The sequence below is a fragment of the Citrus clementina genome, unplaced genomic scaffold, assembly GCF_000493195.1.
Source record: "Citrus clementina cultivar Clemenules unplaced genomic scaffold, Citrus_clementina_v1.0 scaffold_1, whole genome shotgun sequence".
NCBI classification, from domain to species: Eukaryota; Viridiplantae; Streptophyta; class Magnoliopsida; order Sapindales; family Rutaceae; genus Citrus; species Citrus x clementina.
Window position 1 is genome coordinate 5214756 of NW_006263303.1, and position 11350 is coordinate 5226105.

An 11350-nucleotide genomic window follows, 5' to 3' on the forward strand; every position below is an offset into this window, starting at 1 on the left:
AGGTGCTTAGAAATTAGGTGAGAGGATTTCATATTAAAGGCTTAAAACTGTAAGCCTTTAAAACCGTGTGGTTTTAAAACTTTCCCTGACTTTCCCGCACTTTAAAATTCATGACCAGAAAACTACTATGTCACTATATGTTTAAAAAGTTAACACAATTTAGATCAACACTATACGGTAAATGACAATACATTTAATATGCCATTAATTATAAGATGATATAACTGTTTTATTTTTTAAATCTATGGGAAAATCATAATTTTTTTTTATAATAATGTAAGATGATGGGGTTGCATAATTTCCTCATTGCCCTTGTGACTGAGGTTCAAATCACTAATTATACTATTGAAAGCAATCTTAAACTATTAAGCCAGTTACCACCCAACCACCCATGTTAAAAAAAAATTAAAAAAAAACTAGGTTACACATGTATTGCATATAAAAGAATATTATATTCTAATTATATAATGCACAGCTAGGGATGGCAATGGGGATGGGAGGGGAGGGGACCAATCTCCCTGTACGCATCCCTGATATTTTGCGTATGTCTCCATCCCCTCCCCATCCCCGTCAAAATTATTTAAGAGAATCTTCATCCCCTCCCCGAATAATAACAGGGGATCCCCGAGGGTCCCCGATCCCCGAATAACTAATACATTTTTTTTTTCGATTTTGAGTTAATCATATTAAACTAAAAAATTCAAATAAAAGTAAAGTTCGAAATATATCTTACATTAATATCTATTACAAAAGTCACATACATTAAATTAGTAAGTAACGCAACATGTAAAGGATACAAACTATCATGAATAAATTAATAGCCTAATACAAAATTGTTACAAATAAAATCAAATTTAGATTCAAAATTAACTTTTTAATGGTGGCGTGGACACTTTATAAATGTGGACTATTCCCTTTACAACACAATAGTTAAGTCGAAGCAAATCAAGAGCAAATATTAGATTAGATTAGATTAGATATTAAAATTGTGATTTGCTGTGGGCAATTATAACATCTAAAAATAAATAAAAAATAGATTTAAGTTTAAAATATTTAATGAATATTAAAATTAAAACAAAAGTTTTGGGCTAATAGAATCTGTCCGGTCTTTTTAATATCCTAAATAAAAATTTAGCACTTTAATTAGTTAATTAGGCCTAAAATTTTAATAATATAAATATTTTAATATTTTTTATTTTTACCAATACTTATAATTTTATAATTTAAATTTTATTATTTATTTACTAGTAATTTTAAAAAATAAAAATTAAATTAAAAATTAAAATGGGGAAAATGGTAGGGGATGGGGATTCTACCTCATTTCTGTCCCCTCCCCGAATAAGAAATTTGGTAAAAAAAATTTCACATCCCTTCCCTGAATAAGAAATTGGGTATGAAATTATCCCTATACTCTCTCTGAATGAAAAAAACTCCAAGAATACTCGTCCCCATTGAAATTTTTGCCATCCCTATGCACAACATTGTTGGATATAAAAATAGGTCAAATTCATTCATTGGTCCAAATCTCGCCTTAATTGCATTAATACATTGATTATATTATCTTGTTGTCTTGTTAATATGTGCATAATAAGTTGCACACGTTACACAATTAATCACGCAATTAGTTTAAAAAAAAAAAAAAAAAAAGGGGGTTAGATTTTGAATCGTTATCAAAGAATGAAGGAAAGAGGCTGAAGCATTTATGGGGATCAAATTTGTGTGGCCATGTTTGTCTCACGGCATGTTGCTATTAACGAGGTGTGATTAATACATGTCATCATCTGCACATACGGCACCATTAATATTTGACCAACAGCAACAGTTATACAGATAATGGGAACCGACACTTGTGCTTTTAGATATTGAAATGTTAAAAAAAAATACACAACAACTAACATCAGAAAAATGATTCCGCAAGGGCTGAGGCTGATGTTTTTGAAAGTCATATTCGTGTAGCCGAGACCGGCCGACGTCAGATGATATCTGGAAAATGTTTACGTTTGAATGAAGGCCCAAATGGCCCTCAATCTGCAAATTGATCGGATCAAGATGGCGTAAATGGGCCCGATTACTCCTATGTGCACAGTTACTGCGCTTACGTATTATTTTTCCCTGGGAAAAAGATCAATTTTTTTTAATAAAATAAAGTAAAAGTCCTCGCCTAAGCAAAATTTATCAATAGACAATAAAAGGAAGGTCTAAAAAGTATTGATTAATCTCAAGTATAAGAATCGCTGGTTATAATATAACTTGATAAGTTTGCGATCGAGTCACAAGGAATCTAAAAAAATGGAGTCAATTATTAAAAAAAATTAATAGTAGAAAAATAATTTATTCGTTTAAAAAAGTGCTAAGGTAATTGGATCCACTCTTGGTATTCAAATTATGGTCATAATACTCTCTCATATTATATTTTATATTTATGTTACTAATTTAATTATTAACAAACCACTTATGAATAAATATAGAGATTTTCGATGAATGATTGCAATTTATTTTCAAGATTTTTTCTTGGTGGTGGAACATAAGGTGGGTAACCTTGAGAATTTTAAAAATTCTGACATGCAAAATGTGGTTGTGAAGGTTGTCATGATTGTCATTTTTCCAACTAAAATTTGAGCGATTTTTCCAACCAGAGTTGTAGGTATGTGAATATGCATTGGGATTTGGTCTTTTGAAATTGTCTATGACATTCGCTTGTTCATGCAAACTTCTTTTAGAGCTAGTAAGGTCGGATAGTTTTGTGTAAAATGGTCAATGGAATTACAAATATGACATGAAATATCTTGAACAGATTTAACATAATCACTCATTTTCTACTTTAATGTTTCGACTTTTCCAGTTAAGGATGCAAATTTGGCTTGAAGGTCATAGTCTGCCCTAAGGTTGTACATGACTCCACTAGATAGAGATGACTGAGGTTTACTTGATGACTCATAAGAACCAATTGCGTCCTAGTGTTGTGCATTCTTTACTATATAGTCAAGATAATGTAATGTAGCTTTAAGACTTTTGTCTCTAAACTCACCATCACACATTATTCCAATAACTTATCTACTTCATATAAATAAGACACTAACCTTCATGTTTCAAAATCATGGTGTAGACGAATGTTAAGTAACTTCTTATATGTATCACTACACTGATAAAGAGTCTATCTTGGCTTTTGAATGAAAGTGGTGACTTGTCTTTTAAAAGAATTTATTTTGAGGGGTGGATGGAAAATTTTTTTAAACTTATACTTGCATTTCATCCCAAGTTTTGATGAATCTTGGCCTAAGGTTTTATAGCTAAGTTTTAGCTTTTTCCTTTTGTAAGAAAGGAAAAAAATTAAGTCTGATTATAGTTATGCTATAATTTTGATTAGTGCAAGTGTTATAGACTTTCTCAAATTCTTTTAAATAGAAAAATGAATTTTTAGACTTAAAACCATGATAAGTAGATAGGAGAATGATACCTGATTTGAAATTAAAATGTGATGCTTTAGGAGGAAAAACTATGCACGATGTTGCTTCTCTTCTAGTAGGATGCATAAAATCTCTAAGTGTCCTAAGCTGGTCATGAAGATTTTATAGGGTTTGGTTTTTTTCCTGCTCTGAAAAGTTATCAGCTTCGTTGTCAGTCATGTTTAAGGGTGGTGGAGATGATATTCTAATTAATCTACCACTATATGTACAAGATCAATGTTTCCTACAATATTGATAATGAGTGTGTTTTAAATTAAGTTAAGAAAATAATGCATAAACAAATCAGTAATGCATGGTCCTACTAAATAGTATTGTACAAGTTAAAAATAACAAAAACTAACTAAAAATTATGCACAAAAACAAATAAACAAAAATAAAAATAAACAAACTAAAAATTAATTAACTAAAATTAAAATAACTTAATAGGCAGTTAAACCAGCTATCTAAATAAAATAGTAACACATTAACAAAGTATTAACCATATAGGCGGTATTACAGAACCAGCCATATAAATACAAAATAAAAAAATAAATAAAATTTAAAAGAAAGAAAAAATAGTTACCTCAAGATGTGGACCTCTTTTTTAACAACTTTTAAAAAATTACAAACCAATTAAGTAATTAATTTAAATTTTAAGCCTCATTTTTTTCAAAGTCCAAACTCCAAGTTTGTTTAGTCTACAAAGTTCAATAGTTAAAGAATAGGTCATAATTCATAGATCCAATTTCCAAACCGGTTTAGGGACTGATTTGCAAGATTTTTTTGGGTCAAGATGTATCTTTTTCTTTTTCACAGGCTTATGGAAAATGTTGTATTTTTAAGAAAAGAATGGTGCTCATTGAAATTTTACAAAGAAAAATTGAAAAAAAATGATGAAATCGTGAAACAAAAAAGTATAACATTAAAAAATAGAAATAAGATAAAATACAATGAAATTAACACCAAATTTAGAAAATTTCCCCGCAACGGTATTAAAAATTTGACACAACTTAAAAGTGTTGATTACGTTAAAGTATAAAAGTGTCTAATTATAATATAACACAATAAGTTCGGGGTTAAATCATAAGAAATCTAAAAATCTAGTAGTCGATTATTAAATAAAATTAATTGCAAAAAAAAAAGATATTATTCATTTAAAAAAGTTCTAAAGTTACGGGAAGTAGGACATCCTTTTTAAAGACAAGTCAAGTATGCCAGAACTCGTATCTTATAGATGTTAATAGTCGAGATTCCATTAGTGTTCGGTGAATCGGGTTCATTATCTCAAATCAAGCTACATGGATCCACTCTTCTTATTCAAATTATGATTATAATAATCTATTATATTATATTTTATATTTATTTTACTAATTTAATTATTATATGACTTAATTATTAACTAACCACTTATAGATAAATATGGGGATAAAGTATATAATATGCCACAACCATATTAGTGTATCAACATTATGTCACAAAACTAGATAGATCTAAAGTGGATATAGATTTATATATTAAAATGAATTAAAAAATAGAAAAAAATATAACTTGTAAATATATAAATAAAATAATAAACTATAAATTTACTTGATAGAATAATTAATTTCATAATTTAAATCTTTGAGTTTCACCTTTCACATTAGTTTAAAAAATTAGCTACTCATATTAACAAACAAAAAACTCATTTTACTTAATAAACTTCTAAAATATCTTAAAAGAAAATTAAATACAGAAGAAAAGAGAAGAAATTATTTTCATAGCTTCCATCTTTTGTTCCTTTCTTTGATTCTTTGATTCCCTCTCGGCCTCTGAATTCTCCTCCAATTTATTGGTAGCTAGCATCTTCATCTTATCTTATGTCATTGTATTTTTGTTATTTATTTCTAAGTAAAGAAAGAAGGAAGCGTTCACTTTATTATTTGTTATTATAAATATGGGTCCTTCTATCTTACATGCATGTAAGATACATTCCTCTCACATAAATGGTATGTGGGTCCCACACATGCACTATTCATGTGAGGGGAATGTATCTTACATGCATGTAAGATAGGGTTTACCTATAAATATATGCATAATTAATTCCAAACGACTCCACTTCCTTTTATAATGCAATCCATCCATCTTTTTTTTCTCTACTTTCACTTCTAATTTCCTCTTTATTCCTAAAATATGTCTACAATACAAAAATTAAGATACTAAAATATAATTTAAATTAAATTATATAAGGATAATATTAAGATAATTTATAAGTTATGAGCGCATTAATCAACGATGTAAGTGAAAAAAATGATAATTTTATCATTTATTAAACATATATTTTCTAGTGCTAAACAACTTGAATAAAAAGTTTGGTAATTAGGCGAGATACCTATCAAACTGAGTAATATTAGGATTGCAAACTCAAGTTAGTCAATGGATCTACAACTTGATTGCCTTCTTGGTAGATAAAAGTAGGGATGGCAAATAAACTCGGACTCGGATAAACTCGGATAATTAGATTCGAGTTTAACTCATACCGAAAGTTAATGTAATGAGGATTCAGTGGGGATATTTTGAACCCGGATATATTCTAGGTCCAGTTATGGGTTTACCTGAACCCATATATTCGAAACTCGAACCCAAAAATTTCAAGTATAAAAAGAGAGGGAAAAAAACCCTAATGCCTAAACCTACTACAACCGTTTTCTTTCTTCTCATTTTTCTCTTTCATTAAACTTATTGCAACCACTTTTATTCTTCTCTATTTTCTCTTTCATTCATTTGAATGAATTGAAAAAATCTTTGTATTGAAGGAAAGAGAAAGAGAAATGTGCCCATTAAGGTTGATCTCATTTTTCCGACACTCTCGCCAGTTTTTTCGTCATTAGAAACTCAAATCTCCACAGCTACAACTTTCCAACGCTATTCTCCTTGATGCTGACGACAACATCGACACCACAAAAAAATGTGACAATTTAGCAATCCTCATCCTTCATTCGTTTAGCTTTGGAATAAGGATTTTGGACATTTTTTGAAAGGCTAGACACATTTGAGCCTTCGTCTATGATGGCAAAGTGTGATCCTCGCCATGGCAAGTACATGGCTTGTTGCCTGATTTATAGAGGTGACGTAGTTCTTGTTGGGATTATGTGCTCTTTAAAGCATATTGATTTATTTATTTCCTAATTAACAAAATATTTGAGATATTTTCAGACATCTTAGTTGAATAAATATTTTAAATAAGGTCTGTTTAATCATATTATATGTATTTTATGTGATCATCATATAAATTCACAGAAGACATAAATACAAATTATCTTATGATTAAATAAATTATGTTCGCAGTTGATAAATAAAGTTGGGCGCTCTATTTATGTTTAGATTGTAGTAAATTCATTGAATGAGAATTTACTGATGTAGTTTGACTACAGTAAACTAGATCACGTACGAGATTTAATTAACTTTGAAATGACTGCCAGACTTATTAAATCTCATAGGTATTGATTTTATTACAATCTCAATCTTGAGTTAATTATATTTTCATGTTTGTGATTGTCATTTCATTTGAGTTACCAATGGGCACGACATACATTTGTAGTCAAGATTACCTGGTATATTGGTGGAAGCAATTATGAGCAATGAGATTATAGATTAACAATATAGAATTTGTACAACACATCTCTTGACGAGTTTTCGTTACTTGATCATAGAATTCCTTGGCTAGAGTGTGTCAACATGATTAGTATGTTGAAAATGATTATTAGAGAAAACCAGTAAGTGTCAAGAAACAAGATGTAATTAAATTCGATTTAATTAGTGATGTGGCACGAATGATTGTTTAATAAAGAAATCAATGTGGCATGAATTTAATTATTATTCGAGAACACTATCATAGATAGCATACAATTATGGTGGTTAGTTCCAATCTTTTAGTGGAGTATATTTAGAATTAAATAATTAGACTAGTTTAATTACATGCCTAATTATTGTAGTCACTATTGTATGTACCCATATGATCCCCGAGTTAGCTCATTTAATTGATTGCACCACCATTGGACATTTAAGCATGCTACTAGTTATTTGGGTTAAAAGCCTAAATATGGTATTTGATGGGAGACTCCATTTAATATGCTTGTGTATAAGGGGTTTTGTGTTATTTTATAAGGTGGGTCTCTGTAACAAGAATACGTAACGCCACTTTTGGTTTTATTTTTTTAATTTAAATCAAATTTGATTTAATAGAATTAAAAAATAAGATAAATAAGGAGCTTAGAGTTTCCACTAAATAGAGATATAAAAGGGCTTGTTTTCTCTACAAAGAAAACATAAAAGAGCCACAATATATAGATCACAGAAAAAAAGAGTTTTTCTTTCTAACTTTAAGAGGAAAATTTTCTCTTGCTAGTTACTTTTAGTAGTGATAAAGGTGCCCACATGTCAAGTGCAGATCAAACTTGAGTTATAACCTAGAAGATCATTGGTGAAGGATCATTATCTAACAATATTGGTGGTGATATATCGTGATTTGGGAGCTTAAATTGCTTATACAAAAAAGCAAATGTACGATTTTTAGATTATAGTAATGTTATATATTGTATGAGAATCGTAATCTAAATATTTCCATTGCAAAACTATTTTTAAACCAACAGTTCCCTAGGGTGTGAATGCTGTTGTTGCAACTGTCAAGACCAAGCGTACCATTCAAAATTTGTTGCTTGGTGCCCAACTGGATTCAAGTGTTGATTGCTTTTAATTTTTTGGGTGAAATAGCTATACGACCTGTATGTTATTTCAAGTGTATCCATCTTTATAATATCAACGTGCCCTATTGGAGAACTGAAAAAAAAAAGAAAATTATATAGATATTCGGGTTTGAAACCCGTAAGCCATGAACCTAAATTTTTTCAAGTTAAATCTGGGTCGGACCCAAAATTAAAATATCTAGATTTATGTCTAAATTCGGTATACAAAATTGTCATCCGGGTCCGGGATCGAAATGGCTGAACTCGAATCCGGACCCAAATTTTGCCATCTTAAATATAAGAACAATGAAAAAAATATTTTAAAAATTTTAGTTCAACAATTTAAAGAAAAGTTAAACAAGAAATGACTGTTGTGGAGTTACTTTCCAACCAAATGCAATTCCAACCATGACTAAAAGCTTTAGATGCCGCATGAATAATCGCCATGATTTCAACCAAAAAAGAACTATTACCACCCAAACTCTTAGGTAAAACCTTCTATTGTTTGTTAAATATATAATTTCACTTAGAGTGTATTAAAATGGGAAAAGCCCTTTTCACCCATAGGGTTTGATTTAATAGTTCATTTTTTATCCTTGTCATTCAAATCACAACTTATTTCATTTCTACTTTTTAAATAATAATCTAAAACACTCTTTCGTTAATTTATCATTGTTTTGCTATATAATTCATTGAGGATAAAATATGATTTTCGATTAAGAACATACAAACTATTTTAAAATAAAGAAACGCAACTAAATAATATATGACTTTCTATATAAATTTAAAATTTAGGATGACTTAATGAATAAACAATAACAATATATATATATATATACCAAAAACAAAATTTCACAGGCAATAAAATGAGTTTTTTTTTCTTTAACTTGTCCTTAACTTTAATATGGTCAATGTAAATGGTCAAACAATACTGTTATTTTATCAAAAGTAAGTACAAACTCCTTTATTTATTTTAAACAACACACACTAAAGAAATGAAAACACATATTTAAAAATATCACAGAATTAAATACGTTGTATTAGAGTATGATTTTTTTAATCTTTTAACTTATCCTGACTTTAACATGGACAATGATCTTTGATTGGGAAGAAATAATAATAATAATAGGCTATTGTTTAACTATAAATTCACGGAAGAGTATCTTTGGTTATTGATTGAAAAGTAGAGATGAAATAAGTTATTGTCAAAACAATAAGGATGAAATGAACTATTGCATTAAACCTCAATATTGAAAAGGACTTTTCCCATTTTAAAATCCATCAAAATTGTAATTATTAAAAAAATTGTTGATTTTCAACTTTTTTTCTCATATCTTTTACTATTTTATCCTTGATGTGGTAAACCCACCATTGATCAACTAAAATAATAAAGGAAATAATAAAAAAATTATTTTTTTTACTGATAAAAGGACTTGCAAACATGAGTGGGAGGATGATATTTCAACAAATAATTTCTCCTTTTCTTATTTTGAAATTTCTGTATCATATTTTTTCTTTTTTTGCATGTATCTTAGTAAAATTCTTACCATATATACATTTCCTTTTTAAATTGACTAATCAGAATTTCAAGAATACACACTCACATATACATAGAGTTTTTTAAAAAAAAAATCACCTGACATAAGATAAGGCAATGCAAATAACAGAACCATTTAATCAAAGATTTCTTTGGTTATGCCGGCATTTGGCTACGTAAAATGGATCTATGCTCATTGTAGCTTTTGCTTAAATTCTAAGAATTTTGTGGTATGTGATTGGTTATCTGTAGTTTGGATTATTATTATTATTAGTTTCATTGTGATCAATTTTATGAAATATGAATCAACTACCATCTACATTTATGTATTTACTTTAGGAGAAAATTGAGATGAGTGCAAAATCCAGGTTGTTGTTTATGAACTGAAAAGAGAAAAGTTTTCAATAATTCCAGCGAAGATGATGGTATTTTGATTATTACACTAGTTATTATGAAATCCAGAAACGGCATAATTTTTAACCCTCTAATTTTCTCTCCGTGCTGATCAGTACTACGTCGGCAGCAAACTACCAGATAATAGCATGCAGCTCACATGAAGATAACTAATGCATACGAAGCAATCATCATCAAGAGACTTGCTGTCCCAAATGACACCGTTTTGGCTCCATTACTGCTGCTTGTGGTTGCCTTATCATTAGTAGTATCTGATTTTGAACTCGAGTCAGGAGAAGAAGAAGAAGAAGATGGTGTTGTTGTTGATCCTGCTGAAGTTGGTGGAGTAGTGTCTGTTGTTGAGGCTGTGCTCGAATCTCCTCCTGCTTCTTTAAAAATCTTTGCATCTGGGGAATCTGGTGCCAGGTTCAATAGCTCTTGAAACATCATAAAACCAAATTAGGCCAGTAAGTAAGAGTACAACAGTAATATTAAAGACAAATTATTTAATAGTCCAAGAAAAAAACTGAGCCAAAAAATTGAAATAGAGCTTTTATTAGTGAAACTGCCTGCTTGACCTGAAAACTTAAATTGATAGATACGGCTCATATGGGTACTAAGATAATATTAAAAGGAAGTCTTAAAAAATCGTGGGATGGTTATCACTTGAATAGACATTACTTACTGGGGCAACTGGAGACACTTGCATCGATGTTGCAGGCGGCAGGCATTTGAAGAGCCAAAGTGGTATTGATAGGAAGACCCATAGAGGGATCGGTGCTCTCTTTGATGAGAACACACAAGCAGTTGGGCTTGCTGGCCTTCAGTTTCTGGGTATCTTGGCAGCACTCAGACGTTGGCTTCTTTGCTGTGCCACTCACAAAAGGAATGCAAGATGCAAGATTTGTGAGCTGCTCAGCACATTCTTGTTCGTCGTCTTCAATAGTTGCCATTGATGCCATTGCCAATGAAGCCATAACAATGCAAAATATTATCATCATCTTGTCTCTCCCCATTTCAGCGATGTTATTAGTGGCGCTTCTGGATTATTGTTATTACAATTGAGGAGTTGTTTTTCTGTTTGTTTTTGGACACGGGGCTTGAATGGGTACATATAGAGGTAGTTAAGTTAGGTATTTATGAATTTCCCGCCCTTATCTTTTTCTGTTCGTATGAATTAATTGTCCAACTTCTCTCCACAATTAAATAATGAAACTTTGATGTTGTGGCCAAGAAATCCATCCTGCAAACGA

General features: G+C 30.0%; 1 protein-coding gene across 1 annotated transcript; it reads right to left on the reverse strand.

Annotated features, from left to right (window-relative positions):
* Window positions 1-10253: 10253 nt before the first annotated feature.
* Window positions 10254-11113, reverse strand: LOC18055648 (protein YLS3). The gene is made up of 2 exons (XM_006450990.1): window positions 10783-11113; window positions 10254-10534 (listed from the first exon to the last, which is right to left on the reverse strand). The coding sequence occupies exons 1-2, from the start codon at window positions 11111-11113 to the stop codon at window positions 10254-10256; spliced, it is 612 nt and encodes a 203-aa protein (XP_006451053.1).
* Window positions 11114-11350: the final 237 nt, after the last annotated feature.

What these genes read in the sequence shown, in the direction of transcription:
- LOC18055648 (XM_006450990.1), bottom strand. Translation starts at nt 11,113, where the DNA reads ATGGGGAGAGACAAGATGATGATAATATTTTGCATTGTTATGGCTTCA. An exon ending in AAGTGTCTCCAGTTGCCCCA is followed by an intron (nt 10,535 to 10,782) that starts GTAAGTAATGTC and finishes TGATGTTTCAAG; the next exon opens with AGCTATTGAACCTGGCACCA.